At 52.6% G+C, this 27873-nt stretch overlaps 1 protein-coding gene across 1 annotated transcript; it reads right to left on the bottom strand.

Moving 5' to 3' along the window:
* Positions 1-298: 298 nt before the first annotated feature.
* On the bottom strand, positions 299-27512 carry Card14 (caspase recruitment domain family member 14). Its single transcript, XM_035447234.1, has 20 exons — positions 27302-27512; positions 24136-24273; positions 23074-23399; positions 21881-22048; positions 20517-20636; positions 19865-19990; positions 19301-19450; positions 16983-17099; positions 14744-14886; positions 14489-14577; positions 12183-12243; positions 11801-11993; positions 7960-8086; positions 7443-7680; positions 6982-7045; positions 6236-6347; positions 5074-5247; positions 2749-2870; positions 1681-1796; positions 299-1166 (listed from the first exon to the last, which is right to left on the bottom strand). Exons 1-20 carry the CDS (start codon positions 27510-27512, stop codon positions 959-961), a joined length of 3003 nt encoding a protein of 1000 aa, XP_035303125.1. The 3' UTR covers positions 299-958.
* Between the last annotated feature and the right edge of the window lie 361 nt (positions 27513-27873).

The raw sequence follows: 27873 nt of genomic DNA, 5'->3' as shown, positions 1-27873 counted from the left end.
GCAAACCTAGAAGGAGAGGGCCTGTCCCCACCACCCACTATCAACTCCATCCTGGGAGGCAGGGAAAGTCATGGGCCCTAGCATCAGGAAAACTGGGGTTTTTGTTGTTGTTGTTTTTGAGACAGGGTTTCTCTGTAGCTTTGGAGCCTGTCCTGTAACTCACTCTATAGACCAGGCTGGTCTCGAACTCACAGAGATCCACCCGTCTCTGCCTCCTGAGTGCTGGGGTTAAAGGTGTGTATCACCACTGCCCGGTGTATAGGGAAAGCTTTGTACATTAGTAAACAGAACTTCATAGTAGCATACTAGATTTTAGTCATTGACAGTCAAATACCCCGCCCAAATAACTGATTTATAGTGAGGGGGCAGCTCATCCATCGGGGTGTCACCCACCCCAAGAAGGAGCAGAGGGCAATGTCAGTTTGAGAGTCAGTTCTTCCATCAGGAAGAGTCCATTGGCTCTGCCCAGGACATGCACCAAAGCAACCTGGTATTTGGGGCTGGGCACTGGGCCGTGAGTCAGCCACTCAAGTCTGTGTTTGCAGGTGTTGGTGGCAGCACTTGGCTGTTAGCAGTTGTGACATGGCTCAGTTAGAGCCATGCCCTCAGTGCCCAGAGTCTGTGCCCTTGCCCTGCATGGGGATGACTGCTCCAGTGAGCTTGCCAGAAGCTCACTGCTTTGACTTCGGAAATGTAAAAGGAGGGATAGTCCCCAGGAAGCCATTCATAGGAGGTTGGGGCACCGGCCCCAGCAGGTCTCAGAAGAACCCCCACCTGGCAGAATGTCCTCCAATCCTCCATCAGTCCAGGCCATACTGTGTGATTGTGGTGTTGTCATTTACACCTTGACTGCTGTGAGCACATGCCGGTCAAACCCAGGCCAGGGAAGGAAGCAGGCTTGTTTGCTGACAACACTGACAGCAGAGTGGAGGTCACAGTCCCCAGCCAGGTCTGGGCCTCAGCAGGGGCTCTCTTCTGTCCATACCACTTTCTTCTGCTCATCTGCAATGGCCAGGCGCACGCAGCTGAGCAGACTGTCCGGGTCACTCCAGCTGTCAGAGGCTAGGCTGCTGTACAGACAGGGCACTCTGTCCAGTTCCCCCTCCTCCTGCCGGGCCGCCTCAAGGAACTGCTCCTCCGATGTGCCGAGCCGCTGCAGGCCCTTCCTGCAAAGCAGAGACTGTCAGCCCTAGGACAGCACTGGAAGCCAGGAGAGAACACAGTGGGGCTTTCCATACAGAGCACTGTAGGGGGCCAGGCCAGACTTTGTAGAGAGGACTCAGCATGCATGGAAAATGCCCTTGGGCACAAGCCTGGAAGTCCTACCCAGGGAAGCTCAGAGAGAAGCCAGGACTGGGCTGCAGGTGGCATCCACTGATGGGGTGCAGAGCACATCCCACTTCCCAAAGGATGCAGACGGCAGGGCATGTTCCAGCCAGATACTGAGGGGTGGCGTGGGATCAGCACAAATCGGGCTTCGTGAGCCTCGGGCTCTGTGTGGCTTTAGTCTAGCTGGGGCAGGCCTCAAGCTGTGTTCTGAGGCTGAGGGCACACAACTGTGGGCTGGGACAGAAAGAGCTCCAGCGTGCTCCAGAGACATATGCCAAGCTTTCCCAAGCTCAGGCGCCTGTGTAGACCCTTCTGTTTAGCTCCCCTGCCCAGCCCTCAACAAGCACCTACCTGAGTTTCTTTGCCATCTTCTCATTGACGGAAACGTGGATGATGATAGGGAAAATGTCCATTCTGTGCAGGGCGCGGACACTGTCCAGCCGGACGTCCAGCAGGGCGTGGGTGCTCTGGGAGCGGCATAGGGAAGCAAGTTAAGCTCACAGGTCTGGGAGGAAGTGAGACTAGCCCTGCGCAGCAGACTGCAGGACTGCGTAGAAGAGACCTGATTAGAGGAGACGGGTTTGGCACGTACCAGGGTGATGATGCCCATTTGATTCGGCCCTGGACGATCTGGAATTGCCTTTGGCACTGAGAGAGATTTTGTGTGGAGTGCAAACCTTAAGAATTAATTATACAGTGCGGGGCTGGGGAGAGGGCTCAGCCATTAAGAGCACTGGCTGCTCTGCCAGAAGACCAGGGTTCAATTCCCAGCACCCACATGGTCCCCTCACTCCTGTCTGTAATTCCAGTTCCAGGGGATCTGACAGGCACTCGTGCAAAACTCCAATGCACATTTAAAAAAACAAATCAGAACCAGACGTTGGTGGTGCACGCCTTTAATCTCAACATTCAGAAGGCAGAGGCAGTCGGATCTCTGTGAGTTCGAGGCCAGCCTGGTCTCCAGAGTGAATTCCAGGACAGGCTCCAAAACAATACAGAGAAAACCTGTCTCAAGAAACAAAAGAAAAAAACAAACAAACAAAAAAATCAGACAATGTCAGCAGTCACTCTCCATGGTGTGTGTGTGTGTGTGTGTGTGTCTGTCTGTCTGTCTGTCTGTCTGTCTGTCTGTTGTCCCTGCTCCTTGTATAAGTACGAGACTTGATAGTTCATTGTGAGCTGTGAAATGTGACAGCATTAATTTCTTCATTTATTTCATTTATTAACAAACATCTATTAAACATCCCAAATTAAGGGAACTGAGGCAAAGGCCGGCCCAAGGGCGGTCCAGCATAGCATCCTCAATGGATGATGGGAACAGGGCTGGGTCTCCTGTAGGGCATGGAGATGGGAATCCAGGGTCCCACAAGTGAATCCCCAGATTCCTCCCCCAGAGTAGCCTCTTAACCCTTCCCCTACCGTGTTCATGAGGGACTCCACAGCGTGCCGAGTGACCCAGTGGTGGTCACCCATTGACTCTCCCTCCTGGATGATATCCCCTCTCTGGTTCCAGGTGATATACTCCTCTTGGCTCAGGTACTCTGGCAGTGACATTGGATGAGGAGGTCACACACTGGATCCTGAGGGAGCCAGCCAAGCATCCCACTCTGGATCCCGAGGGAGCCCGCTAAGCATCCCACACTGCATCCTGAGGGAGCCCACTAAGCATCCTACACTGGATCCCGAGGGAGCCAGCCAAGCATCCCACACTGGATCCCGAGGGAGCCGGCCAAGCATCCTACACTGGATCCCGAGGGAGCCGGCCAAGCATCCCACACTGAATCCCGAGGGAGCCGGCCAAGCATCCCACACTGGATCCCGAGGGAGCCCGCTAAGCATCCCACACTGGATCCCGAGGGAGCCGGCCAAGCATCCCACACTGGATCCCGAGGGAGCCGGCCAAGCATCCCACACTGGATCCCGAGGGAGCCGGCCAAGCATCCCACACTGGATCCCGAGGGAGCCGGCCAAGCATCCCACACTGGATCCCGAGGGAGCCCGCTAAGCATCCCACACTGGAGGTCTCCCACCACATTCAGGAGAAGCTTCCCACAGTGGCCACGAGGACACCTACCCCACTTTCCACCACAAGCCCTGAGCCATGAGTGTGGCATGTGCAGCCAGACACTGGGGCAGGTAGGGTTGGGGGAAGATAGATGGAGGGATGGAACCATAGATAGGCAGACAGACAGATGGACAATGCCCAACATCACTTCCCATGCTCCAGACTTGTAATTGGATCCAATTCTAACACTGAGGGTTCCTACCAGTCAGTTCTACCCAACAGGGTCCTGGCCCCAGGGGATACTGGGCAGTGTTTGGGGCAATTTTCCATTGTGTGTGTGTTGTCAAACATCCTACATTGCTCAGGACAGCTACACAATGGAGAATGGTACCCTCGGGTGGCCTAGTGCTGAGGCTGAGCACCCATCCGGAACCTCCTGAGCAGCTGTCATGGCCCCAGCTTCATCAGAAGGGCCCTTGCCCTCTTCCCAGCCTGTGTCTGTCTGTCAAGGCACCCCAGCTGCCCAGCGTACACATCTCAGGAGTCCCTCCCCCACCACCACTGCAGCATTGCTGGGAACCCTGGGCCCCCAAGTTCCAGTAGTTGACCACACCCCCAACCCCTGGCCAGGCCTTTTTTAGCCATTTTCCATTCTGCTCTCAAGAAAGGTGGCCAAAGACCAAGCGTCAGTGAGCCTTCGCTCTTGTCAGGCTTTTTATAGAACTGGACATCTGGCCTCCACTCCCCTTGGCCACCAGAGCAGTGCCTCCAACCCAGTGTTCTGTGTGTCTTCCTGCCTGAGTACACACTGGCTAGCCAGCTACTGGCTGGCCCCTCATCTCCCCCAGTCTCTCTCTCTCTCTCTCTCTCTCTCTCTCTCTCTCTCTCTCTCTCTCTCTCTCTCCCACATACCACCTCCCTCTCTCTCCATCTCCTATCCTCTCTGGGCATGTGCAGAGCCCACAGCCTGTGTCTCTTCATCCCACTGCTCTACACCAGCTGCACCCAGGTGACCATTTCTAGAGGAACTCATGGGCTTCTAGGACTCAGTTTCCCCATTTTTCCATGGAGGTTGGCCAAGGGAGGAGCTCAGTGGAGGAGCCTCATGGATGGAGGCTGCTTTCCTCTCTCCTCTGGAAGTCAAGAGGGTAGGATGGACCCTGTCACCCCACACAGTGACCCACCCCAGTCAATCAGCCTTTCCTGAGCCCATGGCCCCAGGATTAGAAAGCTCCTCCATGAAGCTAGCTGCCTGGTGGCTGGTAGGGAGTTGACAGAATCCTCCAGCCACACTAACCCTGTTGTGTACATCCTGTTTTCAATAATGACTCACCCCACTAATGTCCATCAGAGCCCCCAAATGGACTGACTTTCTTTGGAAATAAGGTTTTTATATGAGACAATGCTGGCTTTCAATGGACTTTAAGAAGGCCATGTGTAGACACAGACACATAGAAGGAAAAAGAACAGCAATGACCACAGCCAAGAGGGGAGTGAGGACCTTCTGCATCCCCAAGGTGCTGGGAGAGCCAGGAAGGACCCACACCTGCAGCTCCCAAAGAGAGCAGGGCTCTGCTGAGCCCCCAAGGCCAGACATCCAGGGAACTGTGAGACAACCATCACCCTTCAATGTCCCAGTTTGTGGCCCTCTGTTATGATACCGTGGAACTTATGGTTGCCTGCTCACGGCTGCCCTGGGATATCCAGCCTCTGGCCGTTTGACAGAGGTGTGTACATACCTGCTGGACACTGCTTAAAGCCTTGGAGGAGGCAGAGTTTTTTATTCAGAATCTTCCCGACTGCTCTGGGCACGAAAAGCACAGGCCGGGGCCGGGCAGGCCTGTGGGGGTGCACCAGGGTGTACGGGGCCAGAGTGAAGAAGCTCTCTGCCCAGAAGCACGCGCTGGAGCCACCTGTGGAGGAGAGGCTATGAGCACCTGTGTCCCTGCGCCCTCTTTCCAGGGAGGGACTGACATAGGACCTTCTCAGTCACCTGCAGTGCCGCTAAGCTAATTGTGCAGGCTGGCACAGTTGGCTAAGAGCTCGCAGCAATTCGGGGTGAGCCTCTGAGGGTAGGAAGAGCCTGGTTCTTCCAGAAGGAAGGTGTGTGTGTGTGTGTGTGTGTGTGTGTGTGTGTGTGTGTGTGTGTACTAATGCTTACAGAGGTCTCTGGATCCCACGGAACTGGAGTTACAGATAGATGGTTGTAAACTGTCTAATTTGGGTGTTGGGAACCAAACCAGGGTCCTCTACAAGTGCAGTCCGTGTCCTTAACAAGAAAGCCATGGCTTTCGTCTCAGGCTTCACCTTGTACCATGCACCCACACTCTCTTGGATGATTTGTCTTCTCCCAGATGCACTTCTGATCAACTTCCCGTGCAGTGTGACCCGTGGGCCTGTACCAGCCACACCTCTAGCATGACCTTGCACACGCACTGGTCACCCTGTAACCTCCCCTGGTATAACACTGGGCGTCTGGTGTTTTTACTGTTCCAAACAGACTCGGGCACATATGTGCTAGTAGCTATTGTGTAGTTTCAGTGGGTCAGGTCTCAGAGGGGGACCTGGCCACTTAAAGGGCATCAAATATATTGCTTAGTTGCTGTCCAGAAAGACAGTTATGATCCGTAAAAGCAGCCTGGGGTGGGGTGGGGGAGGATGCTGGAGAGATGGTTCAGTTGTTAAGAGCACTGGCTGCTCCTCCAGTGAGTTCAGTTCCAATTACCCCTATGGTGACTCACAACTGCCTGTAACTCAAGTCCCAAGGGAATCTTGCGCCCTCTTCTGGCCCCCAGGGGTACTGTATGACATCTATACACAAGAATAAACAAACAAATAAAAAGCCCACCGCCTTGATTGTACATGCCCACATGGTTGTGATGCCAACTTGCCAGGCCTCACCTTCCTCCCTGCCAGAAGCCAGCTGGCCTTGGTCTAAAGACGAAGACAGAGGACTGCGGCTGGCTTTGTCCACACTGACAATTCGCACTAACTTCTGTGGCCCTCCAGAAGGCTGTCACAGGGGAGACAGGAAAGGGACAAGGCTCAGCCATCAACACGGGGCTTGGGGGCTGGCACCCCCACCCCTACTTTGGCACCCTGCCCCATAAGCAAACCCAGAACAGCTTTCTGAGCAATCAGGCTGTGCCATGGAGCGACCAGGCTTCCCAAGCCCCACACCAGGGGGTGGGAGACAGGGGAGGGGCCTCAGGCAACAGGGCTCTGCAGGAAGGGCTGGGGTGCAAAAGGCAGAGAGAAGAGCAGGCCCCCTCCTAACTTAGCAGTGCCGGGCTCCAGGCAGGAATATCCTAGCACCTTGCTCAGGGACAGATGAGTGCTCAAAGTGAAAGGTGTTCTGTGTCCCAAGAGCACAAGGTGCCCGACCTCAGAGGAAACAAGATCGGGGCGGTGAGTCGGTGGCAGGGGACCAGGAGAGAGAGGAAGACCAGGAGACACTTTGAGGGCGGAGCCTGGTGTGTTCGCATGGCCCATTGAGAGGACATGCAGGCCTTTGAGGGCTTAGTGGGGCACACAGAGTCCAGACACCGCCCCACTCAGCTCAGTGGTCCACACTTCCCACAGGATTCCACAGGATTCCACTGCCTCCCAGCCCACCCCAGGGGGGCATACTCTGCAATTAGCCTCACCTTGCGGGGAACCGTGCACTGTTGAGTCATGTCCTGGATGAGGGCCAGGAGCTGCTGCTGAGCCCTGGGCAAGTGAAGGAAAAGAGGCTCTGACAGCCTGACTGGGAAGCCTCAAGGCTGAGAGCGACACACAGGCTGGGGACAGGAGTGCCGGGCCTTTGAAAGTATTTTCCAAGCCTCAATCAGGCCAGGCCAGGCTAACTTAGTTGTCCCACACTGGTCTCAGTGGGGCTAACGTGCAGCCAGTGTGTATATCAGAGTGGGTATAACCACCGCCAGGTGCCTAGAAGTTAACCTTCCCTCCACTCTCTTCCTGGGTAGATGCTCTGCTATAGAGCAGGGGAAATTCTGGAAGGTTTGTGCTTCCTCCTAGGCAGGAGGGACCTCAACACAGAGCTGGGACAGGCAGGAGTTATCCTTGGAACTTCTGTGGGGACATGAGGGCCAGGGCAGCTACTCACTTTGAGTAGTTGGGGATGGTGCCGGGCTCCATGTCTTTCAGGGTGTAGGGGTTCACGTGATGGGCGTGCCAGCAGCTCCGGCCTTGGAACATGGTGTCAGTGACATGGAGGATATCGTTGCAGTGTGCATGCAGCTCTCCCACTCCCTTTCTCTGAATGGCCAGGTTGACCCGGATGTAGAAGGAATCCCCAGAGGTCACCACTTTGGCATCTAGGTCCTGGATTAGGTTCTTATAACCTGATAAAAGACATCGATGATGATGTCCAGACTATGGGACTTAGGAGAGGAAGGTTCCAGAATGTGAAAGGAGGGGGAGTCATGGGAGCCACTGTGGTGTTGGCCCAGTAGGATGAAGGGAAGTTTCCCGCTCTTTGGACTGTGGGGGACTCAGGGTGAGCCTGGCTGAACTGCCTTGGCTCTTGGTAGGCATGGGCTCTGGAGGTGCGGCAGAGACAAAGGGCTAAGGGTCACAGGAGGGGACTGGAGAGCTGAGCAAGTGTGGGGTGGTGCCCATACCTTCGGTGTTGACCTTCACAGACAGGTAGCAGGAGCCATTCACCCTCCTGAGAAGACACACAGCCTGCTCCAGCGTCGTGTTCTCCAGAGTGGCCCTTAACGATGGCTGTGTCGGCTTATAATCCACCTGAGGGCAAAGCGCGAAGGTGGGTCTCACCAAGATGGTATGGCAGCTGACATGGGGTGGGAGTGGGAGCCTACAGAGGACCTCTTGGCCCCCCTCAGCTGCCCACTCACCTTGGCCTATCCTGGCCTCTCAGAATCCCTTGTCATGAGCTGTGTGTGTGGATAGTGTTGTTACAGCATCAGGCTGCACCCGTGTGCATCATACACACTCCTGGCCTGAAGAGTCGTCCGTCGACCCACCCCTAATCTTTCCACTGTTGAGGATAGTTAGTCTCCTTGCCATCACCCCCTTTCTGCTGTTGAAAATTGACCTCAGGGCGATCCAGAACGTTCTGGATCATTCTAGATCAGGGTTCTGTATGTTTGGGCCCCAACTATTCTGTGTCATGGGGCTGTTGAGTGGCATTGCAGATCCTCACCCTCTATTTCCAGAGTGCCCCACCCATACCTGCCATCTGTGAAGCCCTGCCTGGTGGGGCTTCCACAATGCCTCCCTCGTTCATATGGTTAAGTCTAGGGAGATATGTGTTTCTGTGTTACCACCTGTGTGTACCATGACACATTTTAGGACTGGCACTCCCTAGTACCCCGGGATGATGTGTCGTCTCTCAGATATCAGTTTTGTTTTATTTTTGTTTTTTTGAGACAGGGTTTTTCTGTGTAGCTTTGGAGGCTGTTCTGGAACTCACTCAGTAGACCAGGCTGGCCCAGAACTCAGAGACATCCACCTGCCTCTGCCTCCTGAGTGCTGGGATTAAAGGTGTGCACCACCAATGCCCGGCTTTCTCACATCTTAGGACTGTCACTTCGGAGTCACAGAGGACCTCTGCAGTGTGAATGGCTCCTCAGCTGACAGTTGTCAGTTTTAGGACTACAGTGTCATAGAGCTCCTCGTCTCTGTGTGTAAGGGAACAGGGGATGACCTTGTACGAGGAGTGTGTGGACTCCTCGAGAATGAGGGGCTCTTGCTTCATGTGGATGCCCAGTTCTGAGAAGGATGCCCACTCCTGCCTTCTCTCACTGGGGCCCACAGGTGAGCCCCAGGGATGGGGTGAAACCCATCTGGCACGTTTCCTGATATTTTTTTAAGCGCTTAAAGATGGGGGTTGGAAATTTGGATCAGTGGTTAAAGGCACTGGTTGCTCTTCCAGAGGACCCAGGTTCAGTTCCCAGCACCCACATGGCAGCTCACAACTGTCTGTGACTCCAGCTCAAGGGGATCCAATGTCGAGTTCTGGCCTCGGCAGGCACCTGCACTTGTGTGCGCACACCCCCTCACATGTACAAGTGATTAAAAATAAAGGCAGGCACTGGAGAGATGACTCGGTGCTTAAGAGCACTGGATGCTCTTCCAAAGGACTAGGGTTCAGTTCCCAGCACCCACAGGTAGCTCACAACTATCTGTGACTCCAGTTCCAAGGCACCCAATGCCTTCTTCTGCCTCCATGGGATCAGGCACACATGTCATACATGCCAGTAAAACACCCATATACACAATAAAACATTTTTAATGTAAAAAAACATTTAAAAGTCTTCAAGTTGAACAATTCTGCTTTGGGGGCTGAGGAGACAACTCAGTGTGTAAAGACATTTGCCGTGCAAGGCTGATGGCCAGAGTCCAACCCCTGGAGTCTGTAATGTCAGAGCTCTTACAATGAGATGTGAGGTGGGGAAAGGGGAATGACGGGGGTGGGGGGGGTTAGAAAGCCATGCACCAGAGAGCCTGGAGTAGATGCTGCAAGAAGCAAAAAGAAGATGGCAGAGTCAGGTGAGGAAGTGGTGCATGCCTTTAATTCCAGCACTTGCAAGCAGGTCTCTGTGAGTTCGAGGCCAGTCTGGTCTACACAGTGAGTTCCAGCATAGTCAGGGCTACACAGTGAGACCCTGTCTCAAACACACACACACACACACACACACACACACACACACACACACGACTCAACAAGAAGGAGGAGATGAGAGACCCTAGGTATGGCTCCATGGCTCAGCAGGTAAAGCTATTCATCATCTAAAACTGAAACCAGAATTCAATCCCTGGGACCCACATGGTGGAAGGAGAGAACCGATTCCAACAAGGCTGTCCTTTGACCTCCACATGCTCTATGTCAGTCAGTCAGTCAGTCAGTAAGTAAATAAATAAATGTACGTGTTTCGTTTGTCTGAGACAGAGTCTCAAGTCTGTAGACCAGGCTGGCCTCCAATTCACAGAGATCCACCCGCGTTTGCCTTCTAAATGCTGCGATTAAAGGCGTGTGCCACCACATCCAGCTAAATAACTATCCTTTTGGAAAGAGAAGGCCTGCCTCAAAGCAAGGTGGAAGAAGAGAGCGTGACTCCCAAAGTTGTTCTCTGACTGCCGTGTGTGTTCTGTGCATTGGCGCAGTCACACTCATGCATACATCATACACAAGCACCATACATGCATACACGCATGCACAAAATACACACATAACTGAAGAAAAGTGTGCTGTTAGGACTGCTTCAAAATCCCTCCCCACTACACCCAGGCATTCACATGATAAGAATGATTTAAGCTTTACATTTATATGTATATTTGTGCTCTGTCCAGATTTGGACATTTTGCAATGAGACTCAATAGTTAATTTATTATGGATACAGTCTTCTGTCTGCATGCCAGCAGAGGGCACCAGATCTCATTCAAGGTGGTTGTGAGCCACCATGTGGTTGCCGGGAATTGAACTCAGGGCATATGGAAGAACAGTCAGTGCTCTTAACCGCTGAGCCATCTCTCCAGCCCCCGAGACTCAATAGTTAAAATGGTGACTTTTATATCAAGTGCATTTCTGCACATATACAAAGTGACAATAAGATCATCATAGTAAAACACACACACACACACACACACACACACACACACGAGAGAGAGAGAGAGAGAGAGAGAGAGAGAGAGAGAGAGAGAGAGAGAGAGAGAGAATCAAACCCTATCCTGTTGGAAAGGCTTTCTCAAGCCTGGCCCATGTTGGTGTAAGGCTCAGGGCTAGATCACTTGTGTGACAGGTACAAGGCCCTGGATTTCACCTCCAGAACAACACCAATGTAGTGATTGTACTCTAACAAAGCTTGCCTGAAGATCAGAGGGAGGAGCCAGCCACTAGTTAACCATAGAAGTCTGGATGTCTTCACAGACAGAGAGGAAGTTATATAGCTGGACGGAGGAGACAGGCGCTCAGTCTCTTTTTGGCTGATCTTTCAGCATTTTCCCCTATATCTGACTACAGGTTTTTTTTGTTTGTTGGTTTGGTTTAGTTTTTTGAGACACGGTTTCTCTCTGTAGCCTTGGCAGTTGTCCTGGAACTCACCCTGTAGACCATGCTAGCCTTGAACTCACAGACATCTGCTTGTCTCTGTCTCCTGAGTGCTGGGATTAAAGGTGTGCACCACCATATCCCAGCTTCTGACTCCAGGCTTTTATATCAAAGCCTATTAGAACTTGTGCTACACACAAAGGTCCCTGCTCAGAGCCAATGCAGTCCAGTGGCCTTCTCTGAGTTTCCAGGCTCTGGAGGCTCTGGACTGCCGGGCTTGCGAATGGGTTGGATTTCCTTCCATGACCCTTGTAACAGATGTGGGCAGCACTTTCCGTCAGTCCAGAACAGAACTGAGACCCTGTCAGAGCCAGACCGTTGTCTCCCGCCAAACACCCCTACCCTGGCCCAGAAGCCCGGCACTGGCACCGCCTCCCACTCCTGCTCACCATCATGATCTGGGTGCCGGGACGCAAGGCCATCTCATCGGCTGCAGAGCCCGGGGTGACACGGTGAATGAAGATGCCAGTGAGGTTCCCGCCAATGACACCTATCTGCTCCAGCAAAGCGTCCCCTTGGAATGCCAGCACTGTGACCTGACTCAGGATCTTTCGCGCTGGCCTCCGCCTCACAGGGGCACTGCTGTGGGGAGACAGACACAACCTGAGCACAGGGGTCAGAAGAGCCCTGGGTTCTAGAATTTTCTGCTCTGACTCAACCTCTTGAGAATGCTGTGACCTCCCCATGGTGAGAGGGCACAGTCACACTCTGCTCTGTCATTTCCAGGCTCTGTTTCTCCAGTCAGTGGGGGTGTCCCCAGCCTCAGCTCACCTTTCTGAGACATTTGGGCTCCGTGAAAACTCCTGCAGGCTGTCCTCTGACTGGGAGAGGTCTGGAAGGAAATGGGATGCTTGGCAGACAGAGCCTAAGGTCACCAGCTCCTTGCCCTGCTCCCTAGGCGGCCTCAGTCCCCCTCCCCCACAGCCTGGCTCAGTCCCCTGCTGTGTCCCTCTCAGTCCTTTGTGTTTAGCTCTTTGATTTTATCTTTCCTAACATCAGAGGAACTAGTGAGAGTTACACCATCTTCTGCAACCCCTGAACTCGTCACCCAGCATCTTAAGACAAACAGATTCTAACATCTAGATTTCTGAATTTGATGAAGGATGAAATCTGAGGGCTGGAGAGATGGCTCAGAGGTTATGAGCCTGTATAGAGGACCAGGATTCAGCTCCCCACAGCCACACAAGGGCTCACAACTGCCTTTACCTCTGGCTCCAGGGGGTCCACACCCTCTTCTGGGCTCTGTGGGCACCAGACATGCATGTGGTACACAGACATGCATGCAGGCAAAATACCTCCGACATACAAAATAAAATAAATCTAAAAAAGGGCATCTCAAATCCGGCACAGCCCTGGTCTGCTCCTTGCCAGCAACTCGTTGGCTGTGGATGGCCTGTGAAGTCTCACACATTAGATGTCCCTGGGGCTCCCCAAGCTCTAGCATGTTAAAAATGAATTAATTTGTGTCTGGAGATATGGCTCAGTGGTTAAGAGCACTGACTGATCTTCCAGAGGACCCGGGTTCAATTCCCACCACCTACATGGAAACTCACAACTCCAGTTCTAGGGGACCTGACCCCCTTACACAAATATCAATGCACATAAAATAAAAATAAATAAATAATTAAAAATTTAACTAATTTTAAACAGGATCTCACTCTGTAGCCCTTGAATTCTCAACCCTGCAAAGTTTGGGATTTTATGTGTGTGTGTCTGTATCCAGAGTGTGTGTGTGTGTGTGTGTGTGTGTGTGTGTGTGTGTATGTATGTGTGTGTGTCTCTGTGTGTCTGTGTGTGTCTCTGTGTGTGTGTGTGTCTGTGTGTATGTGTATGTATGTGTGTGTGTGTATGTGTGTGTGTCTGTGTGTGTGTGTCTGTGTCCATGTCTGTGTGTCTGTGTGTGTGTGTGTGTCTGTGTGTGTCTGTGTGTGTCTGTGTGTGTGTCTGTGTCTATGTCTGTGTGTGTGTGTGTCTCTGTGTGTCTCTGTGTGTGTGTGTCTGTCTGTGTGTGTGTCTGTGTGTGTGTCTGTGTGTCTGTCTGTATGTGTATGTAAGTCAGAAGTCAGCTTTAATTATATTCTTCTATCAGTTCCTCTATCACTTCCATCTTATTTTGTGAGGCAGGGTCTCTTACTAAGCCCAGAGCTCTTCATTTCAGTGAGCCCCGCTGGTCAGAGAACCTCACATATGTGCCTATCTTGACTCCCCAGCGCTTATGCTGGGGTCTTATGCTGCTGTCGTGCCTGGTGTTTACATGGATTCTGGTGGTCAGGCCCAGATTCAGCATGTCAATGTGAATTCTGTGACCTTGGGCCAGGGGCCTTCTTATCCTCATCTTAAGATCCACTGGACACCTAACAGGTGCCACCCACGGATGGCCTTAGCTCAGATCACAAGAAAAAAAAACCTATTATCTTAAAAGCCAAATTAAAATGAGGAAACAACCCAGATGAGCTTGAGTTTGATCCAGCAGCAGTGTGAACCAGAGGTGGAGCCTGCAAGGGTTTTGGGTCCACTGTGTTGAATGAGAGGGACTCACTCTTGCCCTCTGGTGGCTGTGAGGGGAATTCTGGGTGGGAGCCAAACACCTTTTTGTGAGAGACAGGTGTGCCCTCGGTGGACGTCAGGACAAGGGACCAGTTCAGGCACAGACATAAGGACATGAGGACACAAGCCAAGAGCCTGGGGGACAGCACCCAGGAGAAGGGACGCCCCCATCAGGTGCAGCCTCTGCCAGGCGTCTCTGCCATAAGCAACTGAGCCCCGTGCCGGCTGCCACCTGTTCACAGGGAGGGCAGGGGATGGTGTGGCTGTCTGAACACAAGTGCTGCCCCATGTGGGGCTATGAGTACAACCCTCTTAGCCTCTACGTGAAAAGCAAAAAGATGACAGCAATGGCAGCCAACGGAGCTCAGCTGGACTGTGGTCACTCGACTAACACAGAGGCCAAGGTCAGAGGTCAGGGTCACATCACTCTACCATCCTGGAGAGAGATGCAGGCTCTCACTTGCCCCACTGCAGTTCGTGGCCTGGGAAAAGAGCACCCCGAGGAGGTCTTTGTGTGTGGTGGTGCTCACCTGCTCCGTCTAGTATCTCGTACTCCAGGTCTGTGTCTGTATCATCCCCTGTGGCCCCTGGAAGGCGCACCTCCAGAACCTCTGGGAAGCTGTCACAAAGCACAGGGAGCTAGTGCACACCCAGGCAGTACGGCCCACTCCAGCTGTGGCTGAGAGCACCCAGCACCTGCCTGACCTGCTGTGCCCAAAGCCCAGATAGTGCTCCATCTATCTAGTACCCCCTTCAACTAGACCCAAACCTGAACTGTGCTCTACCTGAGAGACTCAGGGTCTTCCAGGAAGTCCTCTGCCACCCGCTTGTACAGGGACTGCTGGCTGGGAGGCATGGGGCTGCTCGATCGGAAGCTGTCCATCTGCTCACGGCAGGATGTGGAAGTCAGGTCCCACCACAGCCGGGACTGGTGGGGAGTGGGCAGAGAGTGATGGCACGGAAAAGAAAAGCAGAGGGAGATGTTAGGTCATGGTGGTCACCTGCCTGCTCCAGATTGTGTGTGTGCTATCCCATTGTGCATATAAAGCAACGAGAGCCAGGGTGGGGGAGTTACTGGCTGTTGAGGGGAGAGGCTGAGGCCTCAGGCTGAGCAGACACTGAGAATCCATCCCTACAGTAATTCTGTGGATAGACCTTTGCTGGTACCCACACACTCCCGAGGACAGGGACTGTCCCCAGGGTGTGTGTAGAGGACTGATGGGAAAACACAGGTCAGTACACCATACCAGGAGGGGGCGACACAGGAGCCCAGAGGTCGGGAGCCGGAGCAAGGATGGCCACATTCTAGAGTGTAGGGCAGGGCTAGACAGGAGAGCTGATCCCACTCAGGTATTTAAGAGAGGACACATGTGCATGAGGAAAGCAAATTAGGAGTTATTCCTGAGCCCCTGGGTTCCTTCCCATCTTGGCCACAACCCCAAAGAGAAAACACTGCTCTTGTGCTGGGTGGTGGTGGCGCAGGCCTTTATCCCAGCCCAGAGGCAGGCAGATCTCTGTGAGTTTGAGACCAGCCTAGTCCACAAGAGCTAGTTCCAGGACAGCCTCCAAAGCCACAGAAAAACTCTGTCTCAAAAAACCCCAAAAGAAAAAAACAAAACAAAACAAAACGGGAAGTGGAGATGAGAAGGAGCCAGGAGTGAGATTTTGACTGGTCCATGGGGTTCTGGTTGGAATGTGGAATCTTCCTCCCTGTCCCTAGTTTCCCAAGAAGTCAGTGAGCATGTGCGTACCCTCTGCTGCTCTGCAGATGGGGAGCCATGGTGGACACTGCTGGGGTCACACAGGAAGGAAACCTGAAACATGCCCCAGGCAGTGGCAAGAGGACTCTGCATTCCGGCCCATGGCAGCCCACATCAGTGGGACCTCCATCATACCCCGAGCATCCTGAACTTGAATGGCCCACCATGAAGAGACCACTTCATCTCTTTACCAAAGGCCGAAAGCAGATAACTCGGGTCTCACATTACAGGGGTCAGAGTGGGCTGCAAATCACTGGTGTCTTTCTGTTGTGGTTTAGATTTTTAAGTGTTCCCCTAAGTCTATGTGTTGGAGGTGTGGCTGTCAGCCTATGGTGCTATTGGGTAGTTGAAACTTTAGGAGGTCTATGGAATGAAGTTAGTTAGGTCACTGGGGGCGTGCCCTTGCAGGAGGTAATAAATCAGGTTCTGCCCCCCCTTCTCTCTCTGTCCCTGTCTGTCTTTGTCTCTGTCTCTTGTGTCTCTATATGTTTCTGTCTCTCTGTCTTTCTCTGTTACTGTTTCTCTGTTTCCCTCTCTCTCTCTCTCTCTCTCTCTCTCTCTCTCTCTCTCTCTGCTTTCACAGCTGCTGTGAGGTCTCCCTCACTGCCTGCTGTGCTGGGAGGCTCTGCCTCCCCACAGGCCTAAAGTGCTGTGTCTGAGCCACCTTGGCTGAAACCTCTGAACAAACAAACATTTCTCTTTTTAAGTTGATAATTTCAGGGAAGCTGTCTGATACACCCTCTAAGCCATCGGTTCTCAGCCTGTGGGTCATAACTCCCTTGGTAAACCTCTGTCTCCAAAGATTACAGTTGTGAAGTAGCGACAAAATTAGGTTTATAGCTGGGGTCAGCACAACATGAAGAACTGTTTTAACGGGTCACAGCATTAGGAAGGTTGAGAACCTCTACAAGGAGATCTGGAGACACCCACACGATGATGGTGGGGTTGGGAGTCTGCAAGCCAAGGCTTGTTGAGGAAGCAAAGCCAGAGAGAGAGAGAGAGAAAAGGCCGCCACCAAAGCCATAGGAGTGTAGCACCTTGATTTTAGGTTTCCAGCTGCCAGAACCATGAGGAGTGATTTAGGAATGCTCAACGGCACCGATTCTTCTCTTTTGGAATAAGGCTCTTAGCCCTGATGATGTGTTGGGCTGAATGCAATAGAGAGGGGGGCGGGGCGGGGCGGGGGCGGGGCAGGGGCAGGGACACAGGCAGGGGCAGGGGCACAGGCAGGGGCAGGGGCACAGGCAGGGGCAGGGGCATATACCTCAGTGGAGCTGAGGAGGCTGCAGTCACTGTCATCTGGTGGGCACATGGCATGCATCCGCACAAGTCGCTGCTTCCCCCGGAGGCAGAGCTCCCTGGCTCCGGCTTCCTGCTTGGGCTTCCAAAGGGGCCAGATGGCCTTAGAGCCAGGAACTTTCCGCTGAATACTCCACCACCCACCAGACAGTTTCCCGTCTCATCTCAGCTTGTGGGTGAGATGCTGGAGCCCCTGAACTCCCAGTAGTTACCCCACCCACCCTTATACTCCTGGTAGTTACCCCCCACCCCTATACACCCAGTAGTTACCCCCTACACCTATACACCCAGTAGTTACCCCCACCCCTATACTCCCAGTAGTTACCCCACCCCTATACTCCCAGTAGTTACCCCCACCCCTATACTGTACTCCAGTAGTTACCCCCCACCCCTATACTCCCAGTAGTTACCCCCGCCCCTGTACCCCCCAAGGAGATGGGATCCACCTGGCTTCAGAAAAATGCGATTCGGTCTTTCTAGAGAATCTAGAGAATGTATGTTGTGTGCTGTTGTTTGCTAGTTCTAAGAACAATATACCATGTAATGTATGTAAATATGTGCACATATTTACACCCTAAAATGAAAACGAGGGTGGGCGGAGAAGTAACTAGAGAAGAGATGAAAATAAAACTGAACCCTCAAAATGAGCAGCTACAGTCTGGAGAAATGGCTCAGTGGTTGTAAGAGCGCTGGTTGCTCTTGCAGAGGACCCCGGTTCGATTCTCAGCACCCACATGGCGGCTCACAACCATCTGTGGTTTCAGTTCAGGGGATTTGATGCCCGCCTCTGGCCTCCACAGCTCCTGCATGAACACGTGCACATCCATATGCTCAGGCACACACGCATACCCATAAAAATAAAATAAATTATACATACATACATACATACATATATGTGTATGCAGTTAGCATTTTGGCATCTACTTTTCCAGTCTTTTTTCTGTGTGTGAGTTCACATACACACACACGCATAAAATAGGTATGTGTTCACGCACATATATGTATATATATAGACACACATATTGTCAAATAGTATGTGTAGATTATATTTACTTTATGTGTATGTATGTATATATGCATGCGTGTATGTATATATCATAAGACGGGCCTGGTGATCCGGGCCGGTAAGTTGCCTCTCAGGAGACCAAGAAAGCAAGATTATAAATTCAAGACTAGACTAGGCACCTTAGTGAGGTTTTTTTTTTGAGACAGGGTTTCTCTGTGGCTTTGGAGCCTATCCCAGCACTCGCAGATCCGCCTGCCTCTGCCCTCCGAGTGCTGGGATTAAAGGCGTGCACCACCAACGCCCGGCTCAAAAATAAAAAAATGTTAAAGGTTGGGGAAGACCTGAGATATGGTTTAGTAGCAGATTACATGCCTCGCACGACTGTGGCACAAGATCACACACACATGCACACACATACACACGTGTGCGCACACACACGCACACAACGCACACACATACACACGTGTGCGCACACACATGCACACAACGCACACACATACACACATGTGCGCACACACACGCACACATGTACACACATACACATGTGTGCGCACACACACACATGCACACACATACACACAGGAAGAGGTGGGTCCACCCCCACAAGGAAGAAGTTCTGACTGCCTCCCACCTGGTGCTCAAGCAATCTTGCCTACCTAGGGTACCTGACCCACCATGTCCATGGAGCAAGCAGGCTCTGTGACACTCACAGCTCTCAGGTGCACAGGTCCCTCACCACAGGGCCTGTGTCACTCAGCTCCAGGATTTGTTTTATTATTATTATTATTTATTATGAATATGGTGTTCTGCCTGCATGTCTGCCTGCAGGTAAGAAGAGGGCACCGGATCTCATAACGGATGGTTGTGAGCCACCTCGTGGATGCAGGGAATTGAACTCAAGACCTCTGGAGGAGCAGCCAGTGCTCTTAACCTCTGAGCCATCTCTCCAGGCCCAGCTCCTGCATTTTTAACTTTGGAAAAATCATCCATGCAAAGCAGACATATTGATAGCCTCTTCTTTCATGAGACACCAGGTTTCCTGGTTCCTGAACCTTCCCCAAACTTCCTTTTCTATAACACACTGATATCCACAGGAGCAAGCTGGTCCACCCTGTTAGCTCAGTGTTTCACAGCCCCACTGTGACAAGAGGTAGACAGCTGTGGAGGGCTGTGTGGGCTCTGTCCCCATCTCTGCAGCTCACTTAACACCTCCTGTGTGTCACTGTCTCCTGTGCAGCCCACTACCCAGCCTCCCAGCCTGGGGGTGGAACACTCACTCCTCCTGAGGGCTCTGCCTGCAGCCTTCGAAGCTGAGTGCGCAGCTCGCAGACCTGCTCTGTCAGCTCAAACACTCTCCTGCGCAGGGCATCCTTCTCCACCAGGCGCTGAGAAATCTCCATCTGGGCCCTGTCCCTTGCTGTGTATGCCTGTAGCCAAGACAGGGCAGACAGGTGGGAGCAGTTAGAGGTTCGGGGTTGAGCAATGAACCAGGCATCTGAGCTGCAAAAGATGCCCCAACCAGGGCACACATTGAAAACACAAGCCTACTACACTTCAATAAAAACCATATCTGGGATGGATAGTCTATGTCGTGTGTCAGAAACAAAGATAGGGAGAATGACAGAGAGCCTGTGTTGGTGCCTTGCAGGGGAGTGAAGGAACCCTCCACGAACCAAGCAGAGAAACCCTCAAGTTTGAATCCTCTCCCCTGAGCCAGCTTGGCTTCACCCGCACACCAGCAGGGGACAGTGTAGATGGTGGAGTCTTCCTGAGCCTGGAGCCATCAAGGGAAGACACCTGCATTCCCCAACTCCAGGTCTATCCCCCAGAGTTTAGGATACCTGGTCACGTTCCTTCTGCAGCTCGGCCACCTGGCCCTGTAGTGTGGTTATCTTTTCTCGGTACAGCTCACAGTCCACCTGGGTCTTCCGGAACTGGAGTAGGGTCTGTTCTTTCTCCTCCCAGTACTGTGCATTGGGACATAGCCATGGCGCTCATTAGCTCTGAGGCCTTAGGTGGGAAGGGGTGGATGGGGATACGGGGGCTTGGAGGGGAAGTGAGGTGAATTCGCTTTTTCTGCAGGAACAGGTTTAGAGGTCTGTCTACAGAGCCGCAGAGCCAATTGTACTGGGTATATATAGTCTGCAATTGGGAGTGCACGGTGTGTGCAGAGTTACACGCTGTGTAATGGCCCCAAATACAGGAGCCATTTCCCCTTGCCTCTCTCTCCTACTGTTGCCTTCTTATCTCTCCATTTCCTTGTCTAAATCCTGGGCTCTTGTGGTCCCTAAGCCTTTGACATGGTCCTGGGGCTCCCTCCATTTCTTGCCTGACCCTGGGGACTGGGCTATGGTTAGCACCTGGCAAGGACCTAATGGAGGAACAGTGACTATGCCAACAATTATCTAGGCACAGGTAGTTAAACTGTGTGGGTGACTGAATAGACCAGTCTGTCCCACAAACGCGCCTGCTCAAGACGAAGGGCACCGTCACCTGCTTCTGCTGCCTCTCTGCAGCCACCGCTCGCTCCCGCAGTGAGTGGATTCGGTCCACCAGCTCTTGCTTGCTCTCCCGGGCCTCATCCAGGCTCTGCTCCAGAATGTCCTTCTCCACCTGGTGCGGAATGAGATCAGCCAACCTTCCAAGAGCCCTACCAGTAGGTAAACAGAGTCCCCAAGGCTGTGTGTATGTCAGATAGTGTGGCCTTATTGCCATAGGTAACTGTTTGAGGCTAGCCTAGGCTACAGAATGAGCTCAAGGCCAATTTAGGCTACTTAGTCTCTAACTCAAAATAAACAGTGAAATGAGAATCGTGGATACGCTTCGGAGTCTGAGTGCACAGTGTGTAGGGCTCTTGGTTCAATCCCCAGAAACACACACATGCTCCTGCACACATACACGCCAGTCATAAGTGAGAAGACAGGCATGTGGCTCTAACTGGTCAAGAAGACAGAACCCCTCGAGGGACAATTCCTTCTGCTTCAACAGCTCTACCAGCAGGGCTTCAGGACAAAGGCTGCATCTTCACATGCGGCATTCTCCAGAGGAGCCTGTGAGTGACACACAGTCCAGCTCAAGCTGCAGTGAGCCAGGCCCCATCCTCAAGGGGTGTATATATTTAAGGAATCTGTGTATGACTGCCTACATGCGTGTATGTATACCGTGTGAGCGCAATGCCTGCAGAGGCCAGAAGAGGGTGTTAGAACGCCTGGAACTGGATTTACACATGGTCATAAGCTGCCATATGGGTGTTAGGAAGTGAACCTAGGTCATCTGCAGGAACAGTTAAGTGCTCTTAATTGCCAGCCATCTTCCAATAACCCCTCCCAGTAACTTTGTTTTTTGAGACAGGGTTTCTCTGTGTAGCCCTGGATGTCCTGGAACTCACTCTGTAGACCAGGCTGCCCTGGAACTCAGAGATCTGCCTGCCTCTGCCTCCCAAGTGCTGGAATTGCAAGCGTGCACCACCACACCTGGCAGTTCCCATCATTTACAAGTGGCCTTTCCTACTGCGGAACAGTGTGGCCACAGTAAATTAGCCCATAGAGTGAGCTAATATAGGGACAAGGTTTCTCATGCTGTCACCATCTGGGTGGTGGGGAAAGAGGGAGGCAGGAAAGAATGACGAGGGGGTTGCATAACCTGACCTAGTGGTGCAGACTTATGGCAGGATACTGAGGCAGGAGGATTATGAGTTCAAGGCCTGCCTAAGATATAGAGAAGGGGTTGGCGTGAGCCACCGAGCCTCACTTTAGTGAGAGCACCTGTGAGAAGTCCCACAGCCACCCACTGACACTAAAGACATGGTCTTTCCATACCATCAGGAGGCACTGGCCTCCTGAGGGACTGAGCCCTACCAGGCTGAAGGTCATAGAGCGGAGTTTCTCATTCTCCTCCTTCAGACGGTTCAGTTCCTCTCCCTCACACTCCAGGTCACTGGCCATCCTCAGGGACCTCTCTCGAGATTCCCGCTCACATGAAGACACAAGGCTGGCCCGCTGCAGCTCCTGCTTCACCAGGTAGAGCTGTGTGGGAGGAAGTGGTAGGAGGGGGCATGGGAAGGTTTAAGCAGTGGCCGGATGCAGCTCTCCCACCCTCCCTGCTGATTCTGAGCCCCAAGCTTCGGGAAAGCCATTCATGGCCCTATGGGAAGCAATCCCAGGCCCTATGGGAAGAAGGGGTGTTTAAAAGTGTTTATTTAAAGTACACGTATGAGTGCATGTCTGTGTATGGCCAGAGGCCAAAGGTATTAGATCTCCCTGGGGCTGGAGTTATACATTGCCCAGTGTGGATTCTGGGACCTGAACTTGGGTCCTCTGGAAAAACAGTGCACTCTTTTTTTTGGGGGGGGGGTGCAGTTTGAGACAGGGTTGCTCTGTATGGCTTTGAAGGTTGTCCTGGAACTCACTCTGTAGACCAGGCTGGCCTCAAACTCACAGAGATCTGAGATTAAAGGCGTGTGCCACCATGCCTGGGCTTTAGCTTTATTTTACTACAAATGGGATACAGTGTTTAACCTAGAGGCTTGAGCAGACCAAGGGGACCTGGTGCCAGCTCCCATCCCTGCAGTTAGACTGACGTGCCCCTGCTTTCACAGCCCTCTTTTATTCTGCCAATCCCTTTGATGGAGAGAATGTGGGCTCGGAGATGAGTTACACCACCGTGAGGAATCCATGCCAGCGAGGGCTAGGGACGTTGAGGGCCACGGGAACTGCACCTGCCAGCCAGGCAAAGTTTCCTGGGGTAACTTTCAAGGTCCAGGTATCTGTGTGTGTTCAGGGTCCTGAACCCCCAAACTACCCAGCTAGATCAAGCTGGCCTCTTTTTTTTGGTCAGAGGCCCAAGAGGAACTTGGATCTCCAAGACCTCCCCCTCTGTTGGTCTGGCCTCCCCGGAAGGAAGGGTCCCACACGGCAAACCCAGGAGGTCTGCATGTCACGGTGGAGGCTGGCTCCCAGGCTGGGCTCAAGAGAAAGAGGCATCCTGCTTGGGTACCCCCACCCCCACCCATCTGGCCCAACACCTGGCTAGAGTCCTCAGGGTAGGGTACCTCCTCCTGCAGGCTGTGGCAGCGTGTGGCAGCCAGCTCCTTCTCCCGGAGAGCGTTGCCATAGTGCATGGATAGGCTCAGCATCTCATCCTTCAGCTTCAGGACCTCGTGGAAATGGACACTGACCTCATGCTTCATGCGGCTGTGGTCCACCTCCAGCTGGCGCAGGCCCTCTGCTCGGGCCTCAGCCGAGCCCAGGCGCTCCTTCAGCTGCTGGCATCTCCGAAGCAGTACCTCCTTTTGTGCCTTCTCCTGGGCCAGCTCTTCCTGCAGGCTGCTGATGGCCCCAGCCAGGCACTCAGTCAGCTTGGACGTCTCCATGAGACCTGCAGATGGGCAGGGGTCACTCTCTCTGTCACCTTGCCCTTCCTTACTCAACCCCCAGGGTCTCGTACCTCTTGGCCAGACCCTTGCGAGCCTACAGTTCTATTCTGTTGGTCTGTCTGAAAACCTCCTGCCTTTTTGGACTCCATATTTTTGGTCATGATTCTAGGCTTTTCCACAAGACCCTGCCATTCTCATCGAACTCCCCTTGTGGGCTGATTGCACTCAAAGCTAGCAGTTTCCATGGGACTCCAAGGAAAACACAGCAGAGACATAAATCTGCCTGAAGAACTCACAAATGCGTCTGTCACACCAAACCAGGACAGATGGCTTTTTGGCTGCTGTTTTGAGTTTCCTGAGAGGCCTGCTCTTTTAACACCCAAATCTTTCAACAGGAAAGAAAGGCCAGAGTCTGTCAGCTCCTGAACAGGACCATATGTCCCACCATGCAGGCTAAGCCTTTCCTGCATGACTGTGCTCACCTGCAGAAGTTGGGAAGAGAGATGCTAGGCTTCCCTTAAACAGAATAAAGGTCAGCTTTCCACTCCTGGAATGCATGGCTTCCCCCAGGGTTTCCTCACAGGGCAGGGTCACTAAAGATAGGCCTGGAAGGTTCCTCAGCTTCTTCCCCACCCTCTCCCCGTGCAGTGAGCTGGGAGAGTGCCAGGCCCAGGGCCAGAGACCCCGCCTGGGGAGAAGTGCTGTGGTAACAGCACTCTGACCCTGACCCGCTCTCACCACTGAAGTTGCTGAAGTCTATGTCAGGCTGCAGCCCGGTGACCAGGGTGTAGACATCAGGGTTGTGGAACTTCAGGCTTTCAAGAAAGGCGACAGCCCCATTCTTCCCTCGTGCCTTCAGCAGATCCAGCAAGTGCCCTTGGGAGAGAGAGCCAGCCTGAGCCACCAAAGGGTGTGGATAGCATTATACATCTGAGGGTTGAGTTCTCTGGGATCCCTGGTGGAGAGGCGCGCAGCCTTCACTGTTCTCACGGGCTCTGTTCACTAACTTGACTCATGTGTCATCAACTCAAAGACGCAAGATCCATATTAGTTGGACTCCCACTAGGGGCAAGAAAATGTTCTTCTATGAGCTGGGCATAAAGGGGTATTGCAGAGACGTAGTCTTGCCATGCTGAGGGCTCTCTCTCTCTCTCTCTCTCTCTCTCTCTCTCTCTCTCTCTCTCTCCCGGTATGTGTGTGTATAGAAAAAGGAAGTCTTTTGGGGTTCCAGAGAGTGGCCCCGGAGAGTTTTAGGGCTCTCAAATGCAGGACTCAAATCCCACTTTCCTTAGCTGGAGTTAGTAGCTCAGGTCAGTCTCTCCTATACTTGAGATCCACGCGCATACATTACGACACTGATCATTGCCACCTGCCGCCTGGCTTCCATGGCCTGCTTTTGTGGTTAGCGTTTTGTCAACAGCACTTCATCCAGCAACCTTCAGTGGTACCGTCACTTACAGGTGAGGAAATACTAGAAGAAGGAATTCCAAAGACAACTGCCGCGGGATGACCAGTGCTCCCAAAAGATATGCCATACCCCCCAAACTACCAGTGCGGCTTAGCTTTTGTCACCTCAATAAACTAGAGTCATAGCAGAAGAGGGAGTCTGCTTGGAGGTATACAGTCCATCAGACTGGCCTGTGTGCAAGCCCGTGGGGCATTTTCTTGATGATGGACGAAGAAGGACCTAGAGCATTGTGGACGGTGCCACCTCTAGGCGGGTGGTCCTGGGTGTGTAAGAAAGAGCACTAAGCATGCCGCGAGGAGGAAGCCAGTGAGTATCATTCCTTCATGACCTCTGCTTTTGTTCCTGCTCAGTGATAGATAGTGGTTGGGAAGTGTCAGCCCAAAACACCCTCTCCTCCCCAAGTTGCTTTTAGTCGTGGTGTTTATCATAGCATCAGAGCGCTAACTCAGATGGTGCCTGTGTGAATTTTTCCCTTTGGAGAAAGGATCTTTGTCGATACAATGAAGTGAAAGATTGCAAGTGAAGACTGTCCCTGGGCTGGGGATGCAGCGCAGTGGGTCACATGTCTTCACAGCGTGAGTGCTGGCACACACCTGTCTTCCTAGTAGAGACAGACGAATTGCAAATTCAAAGTCGACATTGGCTATATGGCAAGTTCCAGGGTACATGAGACCGTGTCTTGATGAAAAAATTAAATTTAAAAATCAAAAGAGAGCCAGGCGTTGGTGGCGCACGCCTTTAATCCCAGCACTCGGGAGGCAGAGGCAGGCGGATCTCTGTGAGTTCTGGTCTAAAAAGCTACACAGAGAAACCCTGTCTCGAAAAACAAACAAACAAAAAAAAAAATCAAAAGAGAAGTGAGGATGAAGTGAAACGTATTCCAACTGTAAGTACGCTCACAAGAAGAGGGGGAGGGAACCCCGCAAAGGGACACAAGAAGGTGGAGGCAGAGTTGTGGTGATGGGACCACATGCTGGAAGTTTCCTGGAGACACCTAGAGCTGAAAGACAAGAACCGTCCCCACAGAGCCTGAGTGGGACCATGGCCCTGTCCATACAATGTGCACGACGCGTGGGCTGTAGAACTGAGAGCATGCATCCCTTGCATGCAGCCCTTGCATGCATCCCTTGCATGCAGCCCTTGGCAGTAGAGATGGAAATCAGGACCTTGTACACGTGAAACATGTGTCTGCCACGGAGCTACAACCCAATCCCACCACTGCCCTTTTAAACAACACTGATTATAGCTGTTTGCCGGGACTTGGTTAGGGAACTAACTCAGTGTCCCAAGAGTTGGGGACCTTGGTCCCCTTGATGCTTTTGTTGTGGAAATTGTCTTGCGATAGGGCCTCACATAGCCTAGGCTGCTTAGGACTTGCTGAAGATGGCCTTAACTTCTGACCCTCCTGCTTCCACAGGTGCTCACCACAGTGCTTGCTTTCTGTCCCCATAACTGGGGTCTAGTCAGTTCTTGATGTATGCTGGCAAAGTTTCTACCAACAGATCTACGCACCCTCTCCTTTTAACAGGGTCTCACACTATAGTCCAGACTGGCCTTGGGTTTGTAGCAATCCCCTGGAGTGACATTTTGTTTGTAATCTAACAAATAGAGCTTGCCTGAAGATCAGCACTCAGGAGACAGAGGCAGATGGATCTCTGTGAGTTCAAGGTCACCCTGGGATACATGAGAGTGAATCAGTCTAAAAGAGAAACAGAGTTCACACCTTTAATCTCAGCATTTGGGATGATCTGCCTTTAATCCCAGCACTACAGAGGAATGTAGGGCAGGAACTCAGTGCAGTTTCAGGGAGTCTGAGTTTGGTGGAGAGCATTGCAGTCCGCAGTCACACCAAGGACAGGCTCGCGCCCGCTTTGCTCTGAGCCTTGGTAGAGGTGAGAACTCTCTAGTGGCTTGGCTGCTTTGTTTTTCTGATGTTCAGCTTGAACCCTAATATCTGTCTCTGGGTTTTTATTATTTATTTATTTATTTAATTATTTATTTATTTATTTATTTTGTTTTTTCGAGACAGGGTTTCTCTGTGGCTGTGGAGGCTGCCCTGGAACTAGCTCTTGTAGATCAGGCTGGTCTCGAACTCACAGAGATCCACCTGCCTCTGCCTCTCGAGTGCTGGGATTAAAGGTGTGCGCCACCACCGCCCAGCCTCTGGGTTTTTATTAACCATGCTACAGTCCCCTGCCTCAGCCACTTGGAATGCTGGGATGACAGGCGTGAGCCACCCTTAGCGTTGAAGCCTCCCTGCCCTGCTGCTGCTGCTGCTGCTGCTGCTGCTGCTGCTGCTGCTGCTGCTGCTGCTGCTGCAGGATCAGCCTTGTTGACCTGCTGGGCCGGAAGAGCCCCACTGTAACCCCGGAAGAGCCCCAGGGAGAGCCCCCTGTAACCCTGTGACTCGGGAGAGGCTAACGGCTGTGGACTCACCAACTCTCATGGCACTGTTGGTGAAGCGGGCGCTGTGCAGGACCTCCTCCTCATCCAGCTGGCCCAGCACCTTGGCCTGGCGCAGGTACGGGGTGAGGCGGCTGGGGCAGATGCTCTGGACGATCTTGCAGCGGTGGCTCTCTAGCGTGTCCCAGAGCGTCTCCTCGTCTAGGGTGCTCAGCGCGGAGTCCATGCGGCACAGTTGTGCCATACCTGGGCTCTGAGAGGGCGGGATGGGGTGAATTGTGGACTCCGAGAGGGTGGGATGGGGTGTTTGCGCTTTGGAGGACAGGGACTTTTCTGCTCCAACCCTCCTGGCCCCACACCACTGGTATAGAGAGAACACCCAGCTCAGAGAGTCAGAGAAACACCCTGTGTCAACACTAGGCTCACTTCTCACCCCTTATCTCAGGAAGGCCGCAGGTTTCACCTGGTGTCAGTAAACCACATTTGCCGTTGGGATTTCATTAACCCAAGAAGATGGTAGCAAAAACCAGGTCGGGGGCTGGGAGCATAGCTCAGAATTTACCCAGCATTGCTGAGGTGCTGGGTGCTAGGTTCCAATCTCAGTA

Source organism: Cricetulus griseus, chromosome 7 (assembly GCF_003668045.3).
Source record: "Cricetulus griseus strain 17A/GY chromosome 7, alternate assembly CriGri-PICRH-1.0, whole genome shotgun sequence".
Lineage (NCBI taxonomy): Eukaryota > Metazoa > Chordata > Mammalia > Rodentia > Cricetidae > Cricetulus > Cricetulus griseus.
This window is presented reverse-complemented; position numbering and strand designations above follow the sequence as displayed.